The sequence below is a fragment of the Gopherus flavomarginatus genome, chromosome 22 (genome assembly GCF_025201925.1).
Source record: "Gopherus flavomarginatus isolate rGopFla2 chromosome 22, rGopFla2.mat.asm, whole genome shotgun sequence".
NCBI classification, from domain to species: Eukaryota; Metazoa; Chordata; order Testudines; family Testudinidae; genus Gopherus; species Gopherus flavomarginatus.
This window is the reverse complement of record NC_066638.1, coordinates 10,184,227-10,210,111: the sequence shown is the minus strand read 5'-3', so window position 1 is coordinate 10,210,111 and position 25,885 is coordinate 10,184,227. Positions and strand designations below refer to the sequence as shown.

The 25,885-nt window shown below is 47.0% G+C and overlaps 1 protein-coding gene across 3 annotated transcripts in view; it reads right to left on the bottom strand.

Annotated features, from left to right (window-relative positions):
* RPS6KA1 (ribosomal protein S6 kinase A1) overlaps nt 1-25,885 on the bottom strand; it is a 71,136-nt gene that overhangs the window by 9,676 nt on the left and 35,575 nt on the right. The window contains exons 1-8 of one of the 3 annotated variants that reach the window (XM_050932012.1): nt 16,058-16,177; nt 7,003-7,119; nt 4,123-4,204; nt 3,735-3,815; nt 2,559-2,638; nt 1,868-1,974; nt 558-595; nt 291-433 (exon numbers count right to left, since the gene is read on the bottom strand). In XM_050932012.1, the coding sequence (XP_050787969.1) occupies nt 291-433; nt 558-595; nt 1,868-1,974; nt 2,559-2,638; nt 3,735-3,815; nt 4,123-4,204; nt 7,003-7,119; nt 16,058-16,099 (690 nt within the window). In that variant the 5' untranslated portion in view covers nt 16,100-16,177. Of the gene's footprint in view, nt 1-290; nt 434-557; nt 596-1,867; nt 1,975-2,558; nt 2,639-3,734; nt 3,816-4,122; nt 4,205-7,002; nt 7,120-10,590; nt 11,110-16,057; nt 16,178-25,885 lie in introns of those variants that run through there. The other 2 variants (XM_050932010.1, XM_050932011.1) reach the window with 2 other exon arrangements.

The window sequence follows — 25,885 nt, the reverse complement described above, 5'->3', positions numbered from 1 at the left end:
AATGTGACAGTCGTGAGAGACTGTCAGAAACCATCTAAATTCTACGTGGAACAGCTATGAATGTAGCTGATCCCTGTGACATTCGTTACACTTCACTACTGATTGCTTTGGGCAGAGTAAGGTATATGGGAGCTTGAAAACATTGGAGTGATTATTAGATCTTTCCTAATTCAATAGTTCTCTGTTAGAGATACAGTATAATGCAAGAGCTATTGCATCATCTCTCCAGAACTACCATTTAAAGAGCCACCATAAAATTAGGCTTCAAACATGCTAGTTAGATACCATACCATTAATACACCATATGACCACCAGTCAGCGCTGTGGGTGTGGCCCTGACGATTCACAACTTCTGGTGCCATATATTCCACTGTCCCACAGAAGGAATAAGCTTTCTTCTCATGGTCAATGGCTTCTTTACTCAAACCAAAATCTATGCAAAAGAGAAGAACCATGAACATACATCCACTTTCTACAAACAGAGCACAGGCATGGAAGAATGCCTGTATCTCAAGATGCAAGTCTGCTGTAGTGTAAGATTTTTGGAGTCACCTTACCTGTGAGTTTGATGTGTCCTTCTTCATCCAAGAGGATACTATAAGAGGGAGAGGAGAGACAGGTGTGTAAACACCAATTATCATTACCGTAACAGAGATGCTAACAAGTGAAACAGCACTTATTTCGGCTCCTGAGAGGCTAGCTAAAAAGCTTTAAGAACCCCAGAAACAGATCTTAGTGCCACCACTTTCAGCCCCGATGGTTTAGCTCTTTCATCAAGATGTATGACGCAAAGAGAATGGCCAATTTTCCTCCAGCCACTTACACTCTCCCTCCTAACAGGGATGCTTTGTTCAAGGACTCCATTATTTGCAATACCATAGCACCTTGGAGCCCCAATCCGGGATCAGGAACCCAATGTGCTAGGCATTGTACAAACACAGAACAAAGAGACATTCCTGCCCCGAAGAGCTTACAATGTAAGTGTAAAGACAAGAGACAACAGATGGACAGAGCAAGGACTACAAGGAATCAATGAGACAACACTGGTTGGCATGACAGGCAGCTGCCCCAGCACACCCGCAACTTAACTGTTAAGTTTTTTGTAAGTATTACAGCAGAGGAGATTTGGAGAACCCCTACTTTTCCTTTGATGGCTCTACGGGAGCTAGGGGGTGTTTGATGCCCGAGCCTTTATACAGTCTCTTTGGAGTACCCCTATTATTTGCCAAGCAAGCCAGCATTTTAGTCAGCTAGAATATAGAATCTGAGTCCTTGGGTCAGCAAGGAAAAACAAAGCTTAAAAAGAAGTCTGTTATTGGCAGAAACAACTGCCCTACTATTCCATGCTCCCCTGGAATCCATCTTGGTCTGTTTCGCTCTCTCTCTCTGACTGCATCTATGTCATCTGGTGTGATGTGCAAGATTCTGAGCCCAACCCTCAGGCTTCATGTGAACTTGGTCCCAAATGTTTTCTGTGCAAGGACTATTCAATTGCACAAGTGATGTGTATCTCTGCAGAGGCCCTGCATTTTGCATAGCCCCACCCCTGGAGGACTGTCCATTGCTCACTATATAGCCATATATAGTTCATTGCTCTTAGCCCAGGAGAGGGCAAGCTGCTGTGCAGTGTTCCCAGCCCGACTGCCTAGGAAGGAAAGGAGAAAGCTAGAGCATTATTCTCCTTCTCTCTTTCCACACAAGAGATTCAGGCTACTGCTACTCATTACTCCAGCCTACGTGCATTTCTCAGCTTAACAGGAGGATGCTTTGGCATTTAAAGACTACAGACATGAGACTGAGCTGCAGGAGAGCTAGCCCAGTGCTTTGTAATTAAATCGGAGGCAGCGTAGGGTTCTGCTATACATACTTCTCTGGTTTGAGGTCTCGGTATAGGATTCCCAGACTGTGTAAATGATCAAGCCCCAGAGCCAGCTCAGCTAGGTAGAACTTCACATCTTCCTCAGTGAACATTACCTGAGGGACAGAAGAGAGAGAGACAGACACCTGGGTTATAAGAAATCAGTCCCAAGAACATACCATGAAGTTGTTCCCCATCCTAAACATCCCATCCCCAACATACCCAGCCACTCACCCCTTCAGACTTGTATTTCCTGCTACTCTGAGATTAAACAACACAATTAGAGGTTGCTAAGCAGTGAGCTGATGTTAATTTAGGATCTTCATTTACATCAGCTATTGTTCTCCAATTATCTTTACCTGTCACTTCAATTTGCAGATTAATTTCCCATTCCTAGCCTCCTTCCTTGGCCCCTCCTCGATAGAAGCAAATCAGTTTGATTAAGCCTCTACATTGCAGCAGGACAGAGAAAGGGAGTCCCTGGTTCCCATCTCTGTCACTTTACACAGCAAGAGACATAGCAGTAGCTAGTCAGGGCTCACTTCACCTATGTAGCCACTGTTTTCTGTTCTGATGAGTTGGAGAACAGTGCTCCAAATACCAGTTGTCCTCTACAATAGGCACCCACTATTGCCTACGCTGGTAGAGCTGAACACGCACGCACCATGAACAGCACAGCAAGATCCCAAGGCATGCTCACCTCTTTGGAAAGCCGAGTGAAGAGATCTCCTCCTCTCAGGAAATCCAAAATGAGATAGAGCTTGCCCTCTGTCTGGAATGCTGAAACATAGGCCAGAGCAGGAATCAGTCCCCTTCTACCCTTGATTGCTTGCAATGTCAGATACCACCCAAAGCTGGGTGGCTTTAGATTTTCAGATGCCCCACATTCCCACTAGGCTTAATACAGATATGGCTAGTGACTGGGTGTCAAAATGAGATCACCTCCAAAGTCAGCACTGGGATGGGAGATCACCAAGAACACTTAGGCGTCGCAGGAATTGGCACTGGTGATTGAGTAGGTGGCATTCTTCCCTTGAAATCGGTGCCTAATCAATGCACGCTGCTAGGAGGCAGTGACTTACTGGAAGAGCTGTTTTTGCACAGGAGAAATAAGAGGTGCCGACCACTGTACTGCATAAATTTCCCACAATACCTTTTCTAGGAGTAGGAGTTTTAACCCTGGGGACAAATTCTAGCATTCGTTGTTATTCTGCCTTCTTAAATCCCCCCTGCTGTTTTGGTAACTGAAGCACCAGCTGCCTCTGGAGCCACTCACAATGGAGAGCTCAGAATTCTGAACTTAGGAGGGAGGGTGGGGAATGGAAGGGAGGGGAGATCGGGTCCAAGGGGCTGCGTGGAAAAGACAAAACTAAGCTTTAAAAAAGGGAACAAATTCTGGTGCATCTGCTACACCTGCTCTTCTGTGCTTAGACAGAACTGCACTGAACACACAAAGCCCAAGGGTTTAAAATTCATCCTCTTCTCCTGTGTTATTCTATTTTCCTATTCAATAACCAGGCAGGGCATGGGATCAAGATCCTATTAGAGGAAGAGTTCATTTTGAGGGAGATTGTGCTTAGAAAGACAACTGGACAATCTAGGAAGAAAGGGAAACAGGGGCTACTTGACAGATAAAGGCTCCTCCCACATTACTGCTATTGGCATAACCCTTCCAGACAGTATTTGAGAAAAATGCTTTGAGCACATTCAACAAGAATCTGTCGCTGGACACCTAGGGCACACCTCCCCCAGGCAATGTGCTGCACCTGCAGTAGTGCATAGTGGGTAGTGCTCATGGACTGTTAGGAACTATTCAGGGTTGTTGCTACCCACTGGCTCTGCCATTCCTCTGGCCTGAAGCTAGCTGTTTACTCACCATAGTGCAGTTTCACCACAAAGGGATGGTTCACATCAGCTAAGATGTCCCTTTCCATTTTTGTCCGTACGCGATCGCGCACTGTGGAGAGAGATGCACAGTTCAAACACTTCGGAACAGCACTGTGACCCTGACACCAGCTATAGGGCTCTGCCTGCAGCCTAACAGCTTCACTAGCTCTCGCTGGAGCTAGACATTTCCCCATTCCCCGCTCTGAAGAGACCTTCTTTCTGGGAGCAGCGTTGAATTACTGTCTCCCAGCTCAGGCAGCTAGCTGTGGGGAGATATGGGTGCATCACTACAGAATGGTGCAGAGTTTTCCCAGCACAACTTCTCATTCCATTTTGGGGATGCAGATGCGGATCAGCACAGGCAAAGCCCTTCTCACCTTTCAAGGTTGCTTTCTTCAGGACCTTCATGGCATAGAGATGGCCATTGTCGGGTGGGGTGATTTTTCTTACTAAAAAGACCTGCAAACACAGGAGGAGAGATCAACTTGTTACTAAAGTCGTCTGGATAGAATTTTACTGCATACTAGCAAATAAACCCCCATGCGATTCCAAAACAGCAGCCAACTCCAGGATCAACAAGTTCACTGCTTTGAGCTCTGCAAACAAAAGCCTACAGGTTCCCAGAGTCTCCTGGGGAGGATATTTGATGCTTCACCCTTCCTGCTCCCCATCTCCAAAGCAAGCTTGCCCTTAGCGCACTCCTGCCTCTGCTCACCATACCCTTTTTCCTCCAACCATCACAACTGAAAGCAATACCTATTAAAAGAAAAAAAAAAAGCCTCTCCCCAAAACCAAGGATCCAGCCTTGGTACCGTGTCAGACTACATCAGAAGCAGGGAGCACCCAAGTGGATTTGGCAGCAAGACTGACTCCCAGGCATTGATGATTAATGCCATCCCTCGCAGCTTCCCCTTCCTTTCCAAGTCCTCATATACAACAGTGGCTGGATCCAGACAGGGAAATGGGGCCTCATTATCAGAGAGTGGCCACTTCTCTTGGCAGCAGGAGAAACAGAGCTCACAATCTTAGTCTGATCCTCAGTGACCCGTGGAGATATCCGGGCTATTGACCAATGCAATACTGGCCAGTCTCAAGACTGTATGCAGCAGATTGTTTTTAGATATGGATTATTCATGGGTTGAAAGAGAAGAGAGTTTAGGTGCCACTTCCCTCCCCCTCCATAAAGGGTAAAAAAAGACCATGCGTACAAGTGAGAGGAAGCCTTGGATAGTCACCCGTATACAGAGTAATCAGAGGAGGGTGGGGAGAGTAACAGAGAATCCCCAAATTCTCTTTATCCAGTCACATGGCTAGAGATCCAATCAGAGAGCAGCTGGATGTTGCTTTGCCATGTGAAATAACTGCAATTAATCTACAGCCCTAAAATGTAGGTAACTCATGCAATTAACTCAAAAAAATTAATCGTGACTAATCGCTGTTTTAATTGCACTGTTAAACAATAAAATACCAACTGAAATTTATTAAATATTTTGGATGTTTTCTACATTTTCATGCATGTTGTATTCTGCGTTGTGATTGAAATAAGTGTATATTTTTTATTACAAATATTTGCACTATAAAAAATGATAAACAAAAGAAATAGTATTTTTCAATTCACTTAAGTACTGTAGTGCAATCTTTGTCGTGAAAGTGCAACTAACAACTGTAGACTTTTGTTTTGTTACATAACTGCACCCCAAAAACAAAACAATGTAAAACTTCAGAGCCTACAAGTCCACTCAGTCTTACTTCTTGTTCAGTCAATCGCCAAGACAAACAAGTTTGTTTACATTTACAGGAGATAATGCTGCTCTCTTCTTATTTACAGTGTCACCAGAAAGTGAGAACAGGCATTTGCATGGCACTTTTCTGGCTGGCATTGCAAGGTATTTACGTACCAGATATACTAAACATTCATATGGCCCTTCGCTTCAGCCACCATTCCAGAGGACATACTTCCATGCTGATGATCCTCGTTAAAAAAAAAATAATGCGTTAATTAAATTTGTGACTGAACTCCTTGGGGGAGAACTGTATGTCCCCTGCTATTTTACCTGCACTCTGCCATATATTTCATGTTATAAGAGTCTCAGATGATGACCCAGCACATGATGTTCATTTTAAGAACACTTTCACAGCAGATTTCACAAAACACAAAGAAGGTACCAATGTGAGATTTCTAAAAATAGCTACAGCACTCAACCCAAGGTTTAAGAATCTGAAGCGCCTTTCAAAATCTGAGAGGGACGAGGTGTGGAGCATGCTTTCAGAAGTCTTATAAGAGCAACACTCCGATGCGGAAACTAAATAACAAACCACCAAAAAAGAAAATCAACCTTCTGCTGGTGGCATCTGACTCAGATAACGAAAATGAACGTGCTTTGATCCACACTGATGTGGATTGTTATAAAGCAGAATCTGTCATCAGCATGGACACATGTCCCGTGGACTGGTGGCTGAAGAACGAAGGAACATATGAATCTTTAGCACATCTGGCACGTAAATATCTTGCGACACCAGCTCCAACAGTGCCATGAGAATGCCTGTACTCACTTTCAGGTGATGCTGTAAACAAGAAGCAGGCAGCACTATCTCCTGTAAATGTAAACGAACTTGTTTGTCTGAGTGATTGGCGGAACAAGAAGTAGGACTGAGTGGATTTGCAGGCTCTAAAATTTTACACTGGTTTATTTTTGAATGCAGTTTTTTTGTACATAATTCTACATTTGTAAGTTCAACTTTCATGATAAAGCAATTGCATACAGTACTTGTAATAGGTGAACTGAAAAATACTATTTCTTTTTTATTTTACAGTGCAAATACTTGTAATAAAAATAACTATCAAATGAGCACTGTACACTTTGTATTCTGTGTTGTAATTGAAATCAATATATTTGAAAACGTAGAAAATATGCAAAAATATTTAAATAAATTGTATTCTATTACTGACAGTGCGATTGTGATTTTTTTAAAATCGCTTGACAGCCCTACTACATTTATAAGCAAAGATCTCTCCTTCCACCCTCTTCATTGTCAGAGCTCACATTAGAGCCCATTGGAGCACTGCACGCACAAGGACTGCAAGAGTGGACCTCTAGGAGCAGACTGCACCCGCAGCAGCATCCGGTCTCAGAAGAAATTCAGTCAAGTTGTTATTCCAGCTATAAGCTGGTGGAAATCATGCACTTCACCCATCATCCTGGCCCCAAAATAGATTTAACTGATATAAAAAAAGATACAGTAGGAAGTAAACTCACTTTGCCAAAAGAGCCTTGGCCCAGAACTTTGAGAAGTTCAAACTGTGAAGGATCAGCCTTCTCAGAGCCTTCCTTCACATGGTGTGTGATGTTAATTTCTTTCACGATACCTTCATCCTGAAATAAAAAACACATGGACGAGGAAGACTAACTTCTAGAGTGGAGGAAAAGCCTCATCTGTTCAAGCACAATTACAAGCTCCTGGGAACCAAAACTGATCCCAAAACACAAGCACTTCCTGCTTGCAACTTCCAGAGCAAAATCACTAGAAGGACTTCAGCAAATAGCCTAGTACCTTACAAATATTTCACTCTCTTATCAAACGCCACATTCCTTTGCTTCTAGCCAACGAACAGAGTTCAGTTTCTTTGAACTGCATTTCATAAGAGTTTTGAAAGCAATTTTTTTAAAGCAACAGTGGCAATGTTTATACTACTAAAAATCCCAACACACGGCATTGTTGTCATACAACAAGGACGTGGCTGGCAAGTCAGATACACAGAACCCCATCTGCTCAGCAATCTGAGTAGCTCTGTCACAGGAGTCTTAGTGCATCTTCAGCACATAAGGACGCTTTTTTACAGCCTCAGCTCTTCTGGGAGATAGAGAAGCCAATGTCTGTATCTGACACATGGTTTGTTTAAATACATTCTTTTGCCGAGCTCAAGAGCAGACATGATCAGAGACTAATGAAAGGTGGAGGGAAGGTAAGTCACTACTTTCCATTTACCTTTTTTTCAAAAAAGACACAACACAGGGCAACAAAGGACATTGAAAAGGACAACATTTAACACGTCCCTCTCCACCTCTCAAACAAAATGCCTGGTGGAACTCCCTGCCACAAGACCGAGGCCAAGAGTTTAGCTCAATTTAAAAAGCCCAAGACATTTATATGAATCAGAACATCTCCAAAGAGAGGCATAAGCATTCATGCTTCAAAGCAGCCAGTCATTAACTACCTTGGGAACAGGAAGGAATTTTCCTTATAGTCAAATGACTTCATAATTATCATTTTTTAAAAAATAAACAAAGCACCTAATACTAGATCCGGGCAAAACTTGACTAAAAACATCTTTTTGGGGATCAAAAAGAATAAATAAATGGAGATTTGGCAACACCAAAATATTTTATGATTTTTCAGAATTGTTCCAGTCAAAGAAGCCTTTAAAAATGTCAAAGCCTGCCCTCCAAAACACTGTTTTGACATTTTCTAAACAAAAAAAAATTCAATTTTATTTTGAAATTACTGTTTCAAAATTTCCATTAATTTTAACAAATGTCAAAAATGTTTAAAATTTCTCAAAATCTAAACAAAAATATATTATTTGACTCTCCATTTTTTAAAATTTGTTTTTGATTTTTCAGAATTGCCAGTGAACCAGAAAATCTGTATTTGCATGGCTCCATCTGAGATTCTCCAGCATATGGAAACTCAACAAGCTGGACCTCTGGTCTGGGAATTACGTTCTGGAGCACACTGAAGGCCCAATTTGCAGCAGGGCTCAGAGACACTGGATTTAAAAGCGGCCCTGACTTCTTAATACTTTTTAGTTGACTTAACATCTTGACTAAGGTTTAGAAACAACAATTCTACCCTATGTAAAAATCCACTTTTGCACAGGTTTTAAATAGAACAGTATTTAAATCAAGTTTAACCACCACCCGAGACGATGGAGCTGCCATGTAGTTTAGGCACTGGCTTGCTTTCCTTACCAGAGCTACCTCCACCCTCTCTGAAAAGGTTCTCCGGAAGCGGGGAGATGCACACAAGGATGTGGTTGCCTACCTGAAGTAGTGCAGCCTTTTCTTTTTAGCTCATGAGCTTTGTTTTCTCTAGACAAGGAAGTGCCTTTGTTTTCATATTATTTGGCAGCTCTGTTCTCTCAAAACCAACAGCAGACACTGAATTCTGGTACCAACCGAAGACTTTACCCATACAACAGGTCCAGCAAGAGTAGCAGCAGGACTAACTTCCCCAACATTCTCTTGCCTGTCTCATCCCTGTTCTGGAGGGAGCAAACTAGAGGCAAGAAAGGTATTGTCTCCATAACTCCTCCTAAGCTTCTATGCAGAGACTGTCCATAAGATGGTCAACGGAGTTTGTGGTTTTCACATTGCTGGCAGCTGTCCACTAAGGATTGAATCACCAACTCCTTTCCCATGCCAATGGAAAAAAACATTCTCTAGGAACAGCTTTACATCATTGTCAACCTGGTTTGGACTGAACAGAAAAAGGGGCCCCCGTGACACTATATCCCCCAGTTGCTAAAGCATGACACCCAACCAACCTGAGAAAGGACCCGGAAATACCAAGCTATTTGGGGAATGTCATGAAAAGTACTGGAGAAAGCCTGCAGTCAAGAAGTATTAGGGCTGAACACACACTGTTCTGACAAGTCTATTTTGTCAGGCTGTAGAGAGTTTAATTTCCAGCACACTATTTTTGTGGCCACAGTCACTTTTCTGGACCTCAGCAGCACAATTTGCTGTTCATAAGGAAAAAAAGAAAAAGATAAGGCCAACAGCGTTCCAATTAACACAAAAGAATGAAGAAATAGCTAGAATTCAGGACAGCTTAAAGACCCAGTTCAACATCAAGGAAGTAGTATTAAAGTTAGGCTCCACTGGAGAAGAGAAAGAAAAACGGGGGTTCATGAAAACAGCAAGGAGAAAAACTATTGACACTGATTGGGTTAGGTTAAGTTTACTACTAAGTTATATTGTCTGCCTGGTAGATCCATTTTAAATGAATATTTCCTTTACACAAAGGCATTTATGCTCCTCTATATTCCTTCATTATAACTGAGGGACTCACTATGGTAGGAACAGTTCCATGTACACCCATTAGCTGCTGTTCCAAGTTCTTCCAAAGGAGGTACAGTACAATTGTACAAACGATCTGAACTTCAGAACATTTAGCCAACAATAAGCCCCAATTTGTCTAGTTCTAGATGGGTTTTCACCGCTATACTTGTGCTCTCAAGGCTATCAGGCAGTGAAAGATTTGCATAGATAGTCTGGCAACTAAAGCTGCTCAGTGAATATACGAACTAGGAAAAAAATTGGTATTTGCAAGGAGACCGAAATTGATCACATTTTGAGATGAAGCTTTAGAGTTCAGCTAACAGCTCCTGTATATAAAAAAAAAAAGGTGTTTTTAAAATATTTTTGCCTGCCTAGTCCATTAACCTACAAAACTACTGCAAGAAAGACATCATCATGATTGTTTAGAGCATTAGTTAGAAGATCAGATTCCATAACTTGTTCAGTTGCAAACCAGACAAGCAGCAGGTATAATAAGCAAGTCACAACACTGGCCAGTAGGAACAATCGCGGCAGCCAGATGATAAGTGCATTATCACCACAGTGATCATAGCATTAACCGGCTTTATACCTGGGTGAAGGAACTTTCCTTCTCCAATGCGATTAAGCCAAAGTTACCCTGCAGGAAAGAGGGAAGACCCAGAAGGCTGCACCCCCAAATTGCAGCAATTGTTAACCCAACCAACATTAGTCCTGTTGAACTGAGCAGTTACAAACACAGGCTGAAGCCAGAGCGTCCTCCAGCAAGCTAGCTGCAGTACTAACCGAGCTGGAGAGCTGGCCAGGGGAAGGCAGTTGCAGGCTGCAGGGTTTCGCTCGGTGTTTCCTGTGCAGCCACAGTGTGAGAAAGGCACAGATGCGAGGAAGCTTGGGGTCCCTCTCCATGGTCCATCCCGTTCAGCATGGCACATCCCCAGTTACCAGGGGCTCTACGGGAGCATGGCAGGCTGCTGGAATACACACTGCTCCATGGAGGACTTGAGACAGGTTTTAAGAGTCGCAGGCTGGAGGAGCTGCAGGTGGTTAAAGCCACACTGGCAGATGAGCAGTGAAGGCAGCAGTCTCTGACTTGCACAGCTAAGCAGGTTAACACTCCCACTCTCAGCACCTCACACTCTCTCTCAGATCTGACTCCTCTCTATTCAGAGAAGACTCTCTCTCTCTCTCTGCGCTAGACCTCGCAGGGTCTACTCTAGGTAGTCTGAGTTTATGTGGGAAGTCCCACAAAGGGGGAATATTTTGAGGAGTTATTTACATTTTGAACAAGAGATAAAAGCCCCACATTCAGAAGAGCCTGAACAGCGATACTGCCTAGAAGATCTGCAAATGCATCTTTGCCCCTCTGACTGAGCACGGAGAAGAGAATTTAGTATCAGATCGATCCTGGGAGTTACTCCCCTAGGGCACATAACCACACTGAATTCAGAGATAAATTTGGTCCTTAGATTTCCACACGTACAACTCTTGCACAGCCAAGACGATGCCTTCTATCATAGGGGAGGTGGCTTTGCCTAATCACTTCCTGAAATCTTATCTATGATATTTCTAAGGCATCTATGGAGATTATAAGTAACCAACAAGCCATGGTTCTGCAGAGGTCACAGCTCAAGGAGCTGCAAACAGAGACAGAATAGAGGTTAACAGAGTGTTGTGGCAGACAGAGTAGCCCTTTTGTCCCATCATTGTCCAAGTTCACTTACAGGGTGGGAGCGATTGTTCCGATTTAAAAAACAACCCACCAGCCTCCTTTCCCACTCCCTCTTCTCTATGTACCCTTTTCATAGTCCCGCATGCTGGGCTAAGTGAGCATGGAGTTATTCCCTCCAGTTACGTTTCTCTGGTTTTTTTGCTTTAAAACTAGCCTTGCTTGCAATAAGACATTAGCCCATCTCCATTCACTTCTGGAAATACCCTCAGGCGCTGGGGGTGTTTGGAGCTGGGATTTTAGTTTGAGCCTATGATGACATCTGACCTTTCTCCTCCTCACCATCCACAAACCACGCTCTTTGGTAACTGATAATGAAAGTAGGAAATGACTGTTATTTACGTTGCGTTAACACCAGTCAGGGATGAGGGCCCCATTGTGCTACATGCTGTAGAAGTGAGTCAGACCAAGATGGGCTCTGCCCCAAAAAGATATACCAGGTAGAGGAGCTGGGGTGCAGGACAGCAGGTTCAGTAGGAAAGATTCCGAGCAAAGGGCAATAGCTAGGTATACCGTGCCACAGTCCAGTAGCCGTCAGGAGTAAAGTCTAGGTGCCGGATTTACACTACTTTATTCTGCTAGGGCCAGAGTGTGAGCAGGAATCAAGGCCAGAGTTTGCACTCAACATCTGTAAAATGAAGTTAATGACACTGACCTCCTTCGTAAAGAGGTCTACTAGATCGAGGAGCTAGGTAATTATAAAGAGAGTGTCAAGAATGACTAAGGGTTGCGTTGGGTCAGTTATTTCTGGTGGACACAGTAGCCATCGCGCTGCTCAAGAACTGAATGTGAACAGTTGCTGCTAAACTAGGGTGACCAGATGTCCTGATTTTATAGGGCCAGTCCAAATATTTGGGCCTTTGTCTTATATAGGTGCCTATTATCCCCCACCCCCATCCCGATTTTTCACATTTGCTGTCTGGGCACCCTATGCTAAAGTGTTAGCATGGATACAAATGCAATCTTCTTCCCTCCCAGGGCAACTAGCTTATTGGAGAATAATACATAACACAGAGGCAGAGATGGGCAGAGTGCCTTAACAATCACACAAAATGGTGCCTTGTGCCCAAAAGACAAAGTAAGAGTACAACAGTTGATGACTACAACATGGGAGGGGCTGGAGGAGGCTGAAGACATGATCATGAGGTCACATGAGTGAGTGACTCATGTCTGTCTGCCTTCCATATTAGCAGCTCTGTGATTTGGCCAGTAGACATGTACCATAAAAGACCTTTCAGAGAGGTACTTGTGCACATTGCCAACACCTGCTTGTGTGTCCAATTTTGCTGAAGTTCACAAGTACAGTTCAGACAGTGTTAATGGTGTGCAAAGCTAGCACAGGTGTTGGAGAGAATGATTCACAACTCAAATCCTATACTTTAATAAACGGTCAGAGAATCTTGTCATACGACAAAGTGTGAATTAAAAGACAAGTCTCCTCAAGCCATGTGTTTGCAACGGGCTCTCTTACCTTATCTGCTAAGTCTACAGCGTCTTTCTCTATCCAAGATATGTCCGATTTTGCCTGTGGAACAGCAAATGAATGTCAGTACAAAAGGTCTGTGATGGTTAACATTTTCCTCATGTATTTGTTTAATAGAAGCAGGCAAGCTATTTACAAAGTCACAAGACAGTGCCCCCAGTAACATCCCTTCCAAGAGGCAATTCAGAGCTATGTTGATACTGCCAGGAAAGAAGGGTCCAGTAGATTTAAGAGTTCTTTACAGACTTGTTTGCACAGCAGGTGGGAGAGGGGAGTGAACATCAGAAGTGAATTCTGCGTGCCTCCAAAGGTCACAGGATCACTGCAGCTATGGGGAAAGAGTTTAGTTCCTAGGTCTGCACTGGGCGACTGGCCTCTTTAAAGGAAAATGGGGCCAGCCTCACCCATGCCATAGTTAGTCCCCCTCTTAGGCTGGGGGACAGCTAATTATGGCACAGGCGGGGCTGATTCTACTTTCCCTTAAAGGAGCTGGTTGCCCAGGGGCAGGGCCAAGTTCTGCTCTCAGCCACACATGGTGTAACTCCACAGCAGCTCTCTGCTTTGGTAGAGTTACACTGATTTGATATTCAGGGTAATGACAGAAATTGGGATCTCGACTCCTGCTCAGCTCTTACTAGCTGAGAAATGCGTTTTCATCTGAGTGGGAATCAGGGCTCCTAAACCAGCTAATAGGAATGCAGACAAGTAAACAGGGCATCACATCTTGCAGGAAGAGAGTAGGTCCAGCCCCTGTGTCGTGGTCTGTTTCCAGCCCAGCTATTGCATTTCATCTCAAAGGGTGACATGAGAAGTACTCATCCAATTGCCTTTTAACCTGATGCTCGTGGAGTTCTAGGCAGCCTTCTTTTGTTGAGAGAGTGTATGTGTGTGTGTAACTGTTTGAAGAAGGTTTAACCATGCCCTGCTTCAAAAGCTGTTCCTTCTGCTCTGCCCCCACAGAAACACTGGCAGACAGATTTCAGACAAGACAGTTACATTTGAAGAGCCTGATTTTTGGAAGGTTAGAGATTAGATCCCAAAGCCTGTTGTATCTCCAAGAGGTTAACTCATGTACATCTAGATTCACTATCGCAGCTGGGTGCTTTTTCAGCCAGCTTTGAGAGGCTGAGCTGAAGTTTAAATAAAAAAAAAAATCCCCCAGATGTGATGCATTTCCCTTTGTGGGGCTCAATTCTCAAGCTGCAGATTAGGTGGAGCCTCCTGTAGTGTGGCCACATGTGTTTTTTAAAGAGACACTCGAATGCTACTTCTGCTTTCTCTTGATGCGGTTAGGTAGTTTCACAGGGTGGGGGGGTGGAGTGAGGGAGCTTGTGGCCCAGCATTTTGGATAATTGGAGTTACAGTTCCAAGGTCCTCTGACCACGGGTCGAAAGGAGAAACCTCCCCAACTCTGCACCCATAAAAAGCATTACTGTCAAAAAATCTGAAAATAAGTAATGGCTGCGAAGGGGATACGAGAAAAAATAAGCCCTGGTGGAACTTCACCAACATTTGAATAAAGGAGACATTCTAAGCCTGGGAAGAAGCTGAATACAGGGTGTGGGGGCCTTGTTTTCACCTCTCCCCCACATGACCCCATTACTACAGCTTCTTGGCACAGAAGTAGGAAGGCTGAGTTCCCTAGCTTCTCCCGCCACCTGTGCCATTGTCACCACGCTATTTTCCACACACTACTGCTCACCGACCCAGCACAAGTAGATATCCTTGAAGTGCAGACGTACTCACAGGGAAGAGACTGACCGGCCCACCCTCTGCCATGATGGCGCAAATTCTATGCCCTGGCCAAGAGTTGCCATTCACAGCTGAAGAAAAACAATCGCCGCCAGAGCCTTTCACTAACTTCCATTAGGTGCTTCAAAGCCTCACAATAGCCAAGCATGAACAAACATTGTCCCCCATTTACAAATAAGGAAAGATGCAGAGGTGACAGTCATGCACGCTGGTGATGGAACAGCTCTTGTACAATTCTTCTCACGATACCCTAATCCTTTGCTCTGACCACGTTCCTTGAGCAATGTGTTCAGCTGGGTACACTTCTTTTAAACCAAGTCTCCCTTAGTAGAGTGGTGCCCCTGCGAACTATGCACACTACCTCACATAAGAGACAGGCTGCATTGTCATGGGACTGCAGCGGAATTAGGGTTGCCAACCCGCCAGGATTGCCCGGGAGTCTCCAGAAATTAAAGACTAATCTTCAATTAAAGATTATGTCAAGTGATGAGATCTCCAGGAATAGCTCCAACCAAAACTGGCAACTCTAAGTAGAATATTTTGCAGCCCTCTACAAATTCAGGAGAAGTCATTTATATAGATCCCCCGTGTGAGTGAGAGATTAGGATTTGCTGCTGTTCCCGCAATACTCCTCCTCACCCAGTCAGTCAGGTTTGAAACCAGGAAGTTACTGCAAGTCTGAGAGGAGGAGACTGAGTTTCTTTTGAACTGAAACATCTTGGGGCTGCTTTAGTACTAAGCAGATCCCTTAGTCAAGCCTAGAACAGTTTGTACTGCAAGAGTCTCAGGATATTTGTTGTCTCTTCCCACAGATACAGTTCATAATGCACTCTGACTTCTCTCTCTCTCTCCTTTATAGAAAGAGTTTTAGAAACAAAAGTGGCAAAAGACCACGTGTGTTTTATAACCTTGATAGTTGATATATTTGAGTTTGAACGTTGGTAACAGGTGGCGAGAACTAGAGGTTATTTAGCGTTACGTTTTCTGCATCCTGCTTTCATGCATAGAGGACCATAATCTGAGGCATCTTTTTGTTTCACTGTTGCTTCAATCATGCTCATGTTCCAAGCCACTCCCAAACTCTGCCAGTACAGAGAAGCGAGTCCTCAGGAGAGGACGCCATGGCCTTTATCACAGAAAGGCCCTTTCAAAAGAGAATACATAATACAGTAAATTAAATGCAGCCTGGCCAGCTCTAGAGTCTTGCAAGTCACTGACTTCCGGCCTTTAATCCTATGAAACAGAAAACACGATACTGAAAACAGAGCTGATAAAGAGACCACTACACTTGCCTCCTGGATCCTTGGTTTGGTGCGAAAGAGCAGCCTCAGCATCTCCAAAGCTCCAGATGGCTACTCTCCCATAGTTTGCAAGGGAGCTTCTGATCTAGTGCTCTCCCCAGCACGGACACCAGCATAAGAACCCCCAGTAGTAGCTATGTCACTTGGATGTATTTTGGGAGTTTCAGCATAAAAGGAAACTGTGGTTTTCTATGGGGAAATTGTGCAGTGAGCACTCACGGCACAACACCAGCCGCCAAATGAAAGCATTAGTTAAGGCACATGACCAGTAATGGGATGCTGATTTGTGAAGCCCGATTAGGAGAATCCAAATGATATGCTGCCCATATGCATGTAGGTCTTATTTACACAGTGGATTGTATCTCCGTTGGACAGGGTGAGAGTGTGACAGTGTTCAGGATACCCGTGACTGAATCACCTATTTACACCTCCTGCACCCAGCCTCTAAGCGAGAAGGAGGCTTGCCTGTGGTAGCTGGGTGTCAACTCCCTAACATCACCAGCCTGTCAACCACTCAAGCACTCCCCTCTGGGCTCTGTCAGCCTGTCTTTACCTCGCAGGTGAACAAAAGGAGCACCTCAGTCCTCTTGAAGCATTCGCCTGTGATACCCAGCCCCTGATGCTGGCTACTCACAGGAATCTCAGATCCTCTGTCCTCAAAGGAGCTGGCTATCCCAGTTTACCACTCCCATGAAAGCACAGGTTTAGGAAAGAATAGAGACTCCACTAGAAACCAGAGAGTAATGGAAACAAAAAGGTTACAATATAAAATGAAATCATAATACTATGGCTGTCAAGCAATTAAAAACATTAATCACGATTAATTGCACTGTTAAACAATAATAAAATACCATTTATTTAAATATTTTTGGATGTTTTCTACATTTTCTAATATATTGATTTCAATTACAACACACGGTGTACAATGTTCACTTTATATTTATTTTTTATTATAAGTATTTGCACTGTAAAAAAAAATTTTATTTTTCAATTGACCTAATAGAAGTAGTGTAGTGTGATCTCTTTATCATGAAAGTTGAACTTACAAATGTGGAATTATGTACAAAAAACTGCATTCAAAAATAAAACAAAGTCCACTCAGTCCTACTTCTTGTTCAGCCAAATTGCTAAGACAAACAAGTTTGTTTACACTTACAGGAGGTAATGCTGCCCTCTTCTTATTTACAATGTCACCAGAAAGCGAGAACAGGTGTTTTGCATGGTACTTTTGTAGCCGTCATTGCAAGGTATTTACGTACCAGATATGCTAAACATTTGTTTGCCCCTTCATGCTTTAGTCACCTTTCCAGAGGATATGCTGCCATGCTGATGACACTCGTTAAAAAAAAAAAGCGTTAATTATATTTGTGACGGAACTCCTTGGGGGAGAACTGTATGTCCCCTGCTCTGTTTAACCTGCATTCTGCCATATGTTTCATGTTATAGCAGTCTCGGATGATGACCCAGCATATGTTCTTTTAAGAACACTTTCACTGCAGATTTGACAAAATGCAAAGAAGGTACCAGCGTGAGATTTCCAAAATAGCTACAGCACTCAACCTAAGGTTTAAGAATCTGAAGTGCTTTCCAAAATCTGAGAGGGATGAGGTATGGAGCATGCTTTCAGAAGTCTTAAAAGTGCAGCACTCCAATGTGGAAACTACGGAACCCGAATCACCAAAAAAGAAAATCAACCTTCTGCTGGTGGCATCTGACTCAGATAATGAAAATGAACCTGCATCCGTCCCCTCTGCTTTGAACTGTTAACGAGCAGAACCCGTCATCAGCATGGATGCATGTCTCCTGGAATGGCAGTTGAAGCATGAAGGGACATATGAATCTTCAGCGCATCTGGCACATAAATATCTTGCAATGCCGACTACAACAGTTCCATGAGAACACCTGTTCTCACTGTCAGGTGACATTGTAAATAAGAACAGGGCAGCATTATCTCCTGTAAATGTAAACAAACTTGTTTGTCTTAGTGATTGGCTGAACAAGAAGTAGGACTGAGTGGACTTGTAGGCTCGGAAGTTTTACATTGTTTTTGGGGTGCAGTTATGTAACAAAACAAAAATCTATATTTGTAAGTTGCACTTTCACAACAGAGATTGCACCATAGTACTTGTATGAGGTGAACTGAAAAATACTACTACCATTTTTACAGAGCAAATATTTGTAATAAAAAATATACACTTTGATTTCAATTACAACTCAGAAAACAATATATGAAAACGCAGAAAAGCATCCAAAATATTTAATAAATTTCAATTGGTATAAGACGGTTACTCACCTTTGTAACTGTTGTTCTTCGAGATGTGTTGCTCATATCCATTCCAGTTAGGTGTGCGCGCGCCGCGTGCACGTTCGTCGGAGACTTTTTACCCTAGCAACACTCGGTGGGCCAGCAGGTCGCCCCCTGGAGTGGCGCCGGCATGGCGCCTGATATATACCCCTGCTGGCCCGCCCGCTCCTCAGTTCCTTCTTGCCGGCTACTCCGACAGTGGGGAAGGAGGGCGGGTGTGGAATGGATATGAGCAACACATCTCGAAGAACAACAGTTACAAAGCTGAGTAACCGTCTTTTCTTCTTCGAGTGCTTGCTCATATCCATTCCAGTTAGGTGATTCCCAAGCCTTACCTAGGCGGTGAGGTCGGAGTGAGACGTTGCGGACTGCAAAACCGCTGCGCCAAAGGCGGCATCGTCTCTAGCTTGCTGTACCAGCGCATAGTGTGATGCAAAGGTGTGCACAGAAGACCATGTGGCCGCACGGCAGATTTCCTGTATGGGGACATGAGCCAAAAACGCGGCCGATGAAGCCTGAGCCCTGGTAGAATGGGCGGTCAGGGGTCCCGTTGGCACACTGGCCAAGTCGTAACATGTCCTGATGCAGGACGTGACCCAGGATGCGATACGCTGGGAGGAGATTGCCATGCCTCTCATGCGTTCTGCTACTGCCACAAACAATTGTGGTGAACACCGGAAGGGTTTTGTTCTCTCAATGTAGAACGCGAGAGCTCTTCGGACATCCAAGGAGTGGAGCTGTTGCTCTCTTCGGGATGAATGCGGCTTTGGGTAAAAGACTGGCAGGAAGATGTCTTGGTTAATATGGAAGGCGGAAACGACCTTAGGGAGGAACACCGGGTGCGGTCGCAGCTGTACCTTGTTCTTATGGAACACCGTGTACGGAGGGTCCACGGTCAGAGCCCGAAGCTCCGAGACTCGCCGGGCCGATGTAATAGCGACTAGGAAGGCCACCTTCCAGGATAGGTACAGCAGCGAGCATGTGGCTAAGGGCTCGAAGGGGGGCGCCATGAGCCTGGTTAGAACCAGGTTCAGGTCCCAAGTAGGGGTAGGCCGTCTGACCTGGGGGTAGAGCCACTCCAGGCCCTTGATAAATCTTGACACCATTGGGTGAGAAAAGACGGACTTGCCAGCCTCGCCTGGGTGGAAGGTGGATATAGCCGCGAGGTGGACGCGTAGAGAGGAGATCGCCAAGCCGTGCTGCTTGAGAGACCACACGTAGTCCAAGATGGTGGGGACTAGTACGGTGAGTGGATCGTGGTTGTGCTGACTGCACCAGCAGCAGAAGCGTTTCCATTTCGCCAGATAGGTTGAACGCGTGGAAGGCTTCCTGCTGCCCAACAACACTTGTTGTACTGCATCGGAACAGCGCAACTCGGATTGGCTTAACCAGCCAGGAGCCATGCAGACAGATGGAGGGATTGTAGATCCGGATGGCGCATCCTGCCGAAGTCCTGTGTGATCAGGTCCGGCCAAAGAGGTAGTGCAATCGGATTTGCCAGGGAGAGATCGAGCAGCATGGTGTACCAAGGCTGCCGCGGCCACGCCGGAGCGATCAGGATGAGGTGGGCCTTGTCTCTCCGGACCTTGATCAGTACTCGATGGACGAGAGGGAAGGGTGGGAAGGCGTAGCAAAGGCAACCCGTCCAAGGTATGAGAAACGCGTCCGACAGGGAGCCCGGGGAGCGGCCCTGCAGAGAGCAGAACACGTGGCATTTCCTGTTCGATCTGGAGGCGAACAGGTCTATCTGGGGAAACCCCCACCTCCGGAAAATGACATAGAGGACGTCCGGACGGATGGACCATTCGTGGGACAGGAAGGATCTGCTCAGGTGATCCGCCAGGGTGTTCCGCACTCCCGGGAGAAAGGAGGCCACTAGATGAATAGAGTGGGCTATGCAAAAGTCCCACAGACGTATTGCCTCCTGACACAGCGGGGAGGACCGGGTCCCGCCCTGCTTGTTGATGTAATACATGGCCGTTGTGTTGTCCGTGAATACCGCAACACAACGACCGTGCAAATGGCGTTGGAATGTCTGGCATGCTAGGCGAATGGCCCGTAGCTCCCGCACATTGATGTGAAGAGTTAACTCTCTCTGTGACCACAGGCCCTGTGTACGCAGGGTCCCCAGGTGCGCCCCCCAGCCCAGCGATGATGCATCCGTTGTCAGGGACGCTGAGGGCTGTGGGGCGTGAAACAGGAGGCCCGCACACACTTGGGAGGGCATTGTCCACCAGCCTAGGGAGCCTAGAACATTCGGTGGAATCGTTACAATTGTGTCTATGGCATCCCTGTGTGGTCGATAGACCGACGCTAGCCAGGTCTGCAACGGGCGCATGCGGAGTCTTGCGTGTCTGGTGACGAAGGTGCATGCTGCCATGTGCCCCAGGAGAGCGAGGCACGTTCGAGCAGATGTGGTCGGGAAGGCTCGCAGGCTTGTGACCATGGACACTATGGCTTGGAATCGGTGCCGGGGGAGGCTGGCCGTCGCGAAGTTGGAGTCCAGCACTGCCCCTATGACTTCTATGCTCCACGTAGGCACCAGAGTGGACTTGTCCGGATTGATGGTCAGGCCTAGGCTCGCAAACAGCCCCGTGATGATGGCGATGTGTCCGGTCACCTGCTCTTCCGACGTGCCTCGGATGAGCCAGTCGTCGAGGTAAGGGAAGACATGGATACAACGACGTCGCAGGGCAGCAGCGACGACCGCCATTCTTTTGGTGAACACCCGGGGGGCCGAGGAGAGCCCAAAGGGGAGGACCGTGAACTGGTAGTGGTCCTGACTCACCACAAAGCGGAGATACCGTCTGTGCGGGGGGAAGATCGCAATGTGGAAGTACGCATCCTTCATGTCGAGAGCAGCGTACCAATCTCCTGAATCCAGGGAAGGAATGATGGTTCCTAATGTTACCATGCGGAACTTGGACTTTTTGATGAATTTGTTCAGGCCTCGCAGGTCCAGGATGGGTCGTAGGCCCCCTTTTGATTTGGGGATTAAGAAGTACCGGGAATAAAACCCCTTGCCCCTTAGCTCCCTTGGTACTTCCTCTATAGCCCCAGTGGACAGGAGCTTGTGAACCTCCTGGACGATAAGTTGCTCGTGAGAGGGGTCCCTGAAGAGGGACGAGGAGGGAGGATGGGAGGGGGGTGGAGAAACAAACTGAAGATGGTAACCAAACTGCACCGTGCTCAGGACCCAACAATCCGAAGTCAGCTGGGACCACGCCGGTAGGAAGTGGCGGAGGCGGTTGAGGAAATGAAGTGGATCCAGGGAAGGGATTGGTAAGCTGCTCTCGGGCGCACCTTCAAAAGTTTGCCTTGGGTCCCTGCGGTGGCTTTTCGGACCCGGAAGTGTTACCCCTTTGAGGACCTGACTGTCGTCTGCGACTTGGCCGGCCTCGCCTCCGGTTGAAGTCTTGTCTGGGGCGAGGCGGGGGGTAAGTGCGCTGATGGTAGGGGCGGAATGGCCTTCTCTGAGTCTGGGGCGTGTGCATTCCCAGAGAACGCATGATGACCCGGTTATCCTTTAGGCTCTGTAGCCTGGGATCCGTCTTCTCAGAGAAGAGGCCCTGCTGGTCGAATGGCAGGTCCTGGATCGTGTATTGCAGCTCCGGCGGTAGTCCAGAAGACTGCAGCCACGATATACGGCGCATGGCTACGCCAGACGCCGGAGTCCTTGCTGCTGAATCTGCGGCATCTAATGACGCCTGTAGCGAGGTTCTGGCGACCCTCCTGCCCTCTTCCAGGAGAGATGAAAATTCCTGGCGTGAGTCCTGAGGGAGCAGCTCTGCAAATTTGCCGACAGCCTCCCAGGTGTTGTGGCTGTAACGGCTCAGGAGGGCCTGCTGGTTCGCCACACGGAGCTGAGGGCCTCCAGCAGAATAAATTTTACGTCCCAGCAAGTCCATGCGTCTGGCTTCCCTGGATTTTGGAGCAGGAGCCTGTTGGCCGTGGCGTTCCCGGTCATTGACTGACTGTACCACCAAGGAGCAGGGAGCGGGGTGTACGTAGAGGTACTCGTACCCCTTGGATGGTACCATATACTTCCTTTCCACGCCGCGGGCAGTGGGTGGAATGGAGGCCGGAGACTGCCAGATGGTATCCGCCTTTGCCTGGATCGACTTAATGAAGGGGAGGGCTACCCTGGTCGGTGCCTCCGCAGAGAGGATGCTTACTACCGGGTCCTCTACTTCCGGGACTTCCTCTACGGGAAGGTTTATGTTTTGGGCCACTCGCCTCAACAGGTCCTGATGTGCCCGGAGATTGATCGGCGGGGGCCCTGATGAAGATGTGCCCGCTACCGCCTCATCCGGGGACGAGGACGAAGACACCCCAGGGAGAAGCGGTTCTTGCACTGAAGCCTCCTCCAGAGGGGCCTCCGTTTCCCGGGAATCCTGCTGCCCCATGGTGTCTGTGGGGTCTTCCTCCGTACCTGAGGGGGGGGCCGACTGAGTGTGGCCTCTGGTGCATGACGCTCCGGTGGGTTGGAGCGAGCTTGTCCCGAAGGTTCGCCCTGGGCTTGGTGGTATGCCCAGGGCGTCCAAAAGGACCACTGAGGTGGACCCTGGTCCGTGCGGGTGTGCACATCTGAACCCCCATAAGAGGCGCTGTCCATATGGGACGAAGTAGACGAGTGCCTCGAAGGCCAGGGAGGAGCCGCCGATGACTGTGGCAGGCCTCTGCGCATCCCGACGTCGCTGCGCGGTGCCGGTGAACGATACCGGGAGTCATGGCGGTACCGTGATCTAGATCGGGACCTGCTACCAGCTCGGTGCCGGGAGGTCAACCGGTGCCGGCCACTGCCGTGCCTGGATCGGCTGCGGTATGAACGTCGGTACCGCGATCTAGACCGGTGCCGAGAGTAGTACGACGGCGACCTGGATCTCGAACGGTGCCGCGAGTACGATCGGTGCCGCAGGTAGCGGTCCCGGGACTGTGAGCGGCGTCTAGATCTCGAGCGGCGACGCTGTGAGTGGTCCCTCGATTTAGATCGGGACCGCTGCTCGGTAGTACCTGGCGAATGCGGCCGTACCATGGCGGGCTTGCCCAGCGATTGTATAACCCGCACCGGCGGTGCCGGGGGTTGGGGCAGCTCAGGCTCTGTCAATGCAATGATGTCGCGTGCCGCTGAGAAGGCCTCCGGCGTGGAGGGCGCGACGAGCTCGACCCCTGTCCTCACTGGGGAGCTGAATGGTACCGGACTCAACTGCCTCTGAGGGGCCGGAGTCGACTGCGGCGACGCTCGGTGCCGCGGCAGATAACTGTGTCGGGCGGTCAGATTTTGAAGCACGCTCTGACTGTGGTGCAGTTGCAGGCACCGCAGGAGCCCTGTGCTTTTTGCTCCTCGGGGAGAGGGAGCGGTGCCGGCTAAGGTGCCGGGCCGGTGCCGAGCGGGAAGTTGGAGCCCTCGTCGGCGCCGGGCGGTCCGGAGCGGAGGCGACACTTGGTCCCGGTGCCGGAGTCGGTGCCGACGGTGGGGGAGTCAGCGCTGCCTCCATCAGGATCTGCTTCAGGCGACTGTCCCGCTCCTTCTTAGTTCGGGGCTTGAACGCCTTGCAGATCCGACACTTGTCCACAAGGTGGGACTCGCCTAGGCACCTCAGACAGGAGTCGTGCGGGTCTCCTGTTGGCATCGGCCGATGACAGGCCGCACAAGGCTTAAAGCCGGGTGAACCGGGCATGGGCCCCGACACCGCGGGGAGGAAAAAGGGGCGAACCCCCGATCCTCAGTATAACTATTTACACTATACTTACTTAACTTTATAACTACAACTAACACTATAATAACTAAACTATATACACTAAACTACAGAAGAGTGAAACGCTAGGGAGGTGGAGAACGGCTAGGCGTGCTCCACAGTTCCAACGACCGACACGGGCGGTAAGAAGGAACTGAGGAGCGGGCGGGCCAGCAGGGGTATATATCAGGCGCCATGCCGGCGCCACTCCAGGGGGCGACCTGCTGGCCCACCGAGTGTTGCTAGGGTAAAAAGTCTCTGACGAACGTGCACGCGGCGCGCGCACACCTAACTGGAATGGATATGAGCAAGCACTCGAAGAAGAATCTATTGTTTAACGGTGTGATTAAAACTGTGATTAATCACGATTAATATTTTTAATTGCAAGTACATTTTTTGAGTTAATTGCGTGAGTTGACTGCAAATAATCTACAGCCCTACATAATACACAAACTAGGGCCTACACTTTATTAATAGTTGCCTTTCTTATCTAATAAAGTAGGTTTTCCTCCCCAAAGTTCAGTCTGTTGTGTTGCTGACTGGCCTCACAGGAACCAGGATCCACACTTTCATGGAACACCTCTCGCTCCAGAAAATGTCTCCTCAGTGAATGGATCCAGAGCGGGTCTCTCTACTCTCATATATATTGAACCAGGCTTGTGTCTTTATTCACAAACAGCGCAATCCTATGTCTGCTATAATGTTCCTTTTTATCTCCAAGTGGTTTCAGTTGTTCGTCATTGTCTTTGACGGCTTTCCATTGACTCTTCTGGAACAGGGCCAGGGTAGACAATTGAACCTTGCATGATGTCACTGGTTAACCAGGAAAGAGTGACAATTCCCTCCCACCTTAATGGGCCCTTCACTGAGACAAGTGATTCCCTAGTGACTAACTTTTACTCTAACACCATAAAGCATAATTCTCAATATAGTTACATTATTCCTTAAATATTACCCATACACATATCTCACAATGATTATGAGTATTGATAAACTACAAGATTTCAGTAGAGACCTCACATGCTACCCCTCATGGATAAATACCATGAAAGTGGTGTATTAGGTGTACTGAGTTTGTCAGGTCTGGGACAGCTTGTAAAGAACAGGGAACCCTTTGCCCATTGGCACCAATGGGCCTCTGTCAGAAGGTGAGAGAATATTTTTCTGAACTTAGTATGGTCCTCTGAAAGGAACAAGAGTGCAGGCGGTCCACGCCTCTCAGGATCAGGCCCTTTGGGCGCCAGTAAGTGGGTCTGTTAAAAGGTGAATGGGGTGAGTGTGCAAGTTTTTCCTGTCACAGAAGACATTTTCACAATCCTGCAGATCTCTCTCTTCACATGCTTATGGGCCAAAATTACACATTATGATATTGCAGTTTATTATGGATCATATGCATTCACTAATATTTAGCACGTCCACGCTCACTCAAATTCACTGCAAAGAGAGGTGACCATTTGTGCATGACTTGTGTCACATGCTCACTTCTAGCTCCCTTCTGTATTTCAGATGTGCAAACACACTGACAGGAGACTATCCGGGGTAGGAAGTTACACAGCAGTTTTGCTAATGTCAGTGCAATGAATCTCACAAATGATACCATCAGCAGCCCTGTGGCTTGCTCACGCCACATCCCGATAAATACAACTTTGTAAGACAGACCTCTCCTGAGGGGGATCAGTTCCATTTAGCTCTCTTTCCAAAAGAAGACAGCACCAGTTTGACTTCTAGTGAGGTACACCCAACTCCATGGTGGTGAAGACACCTAGTGCCAAGAAC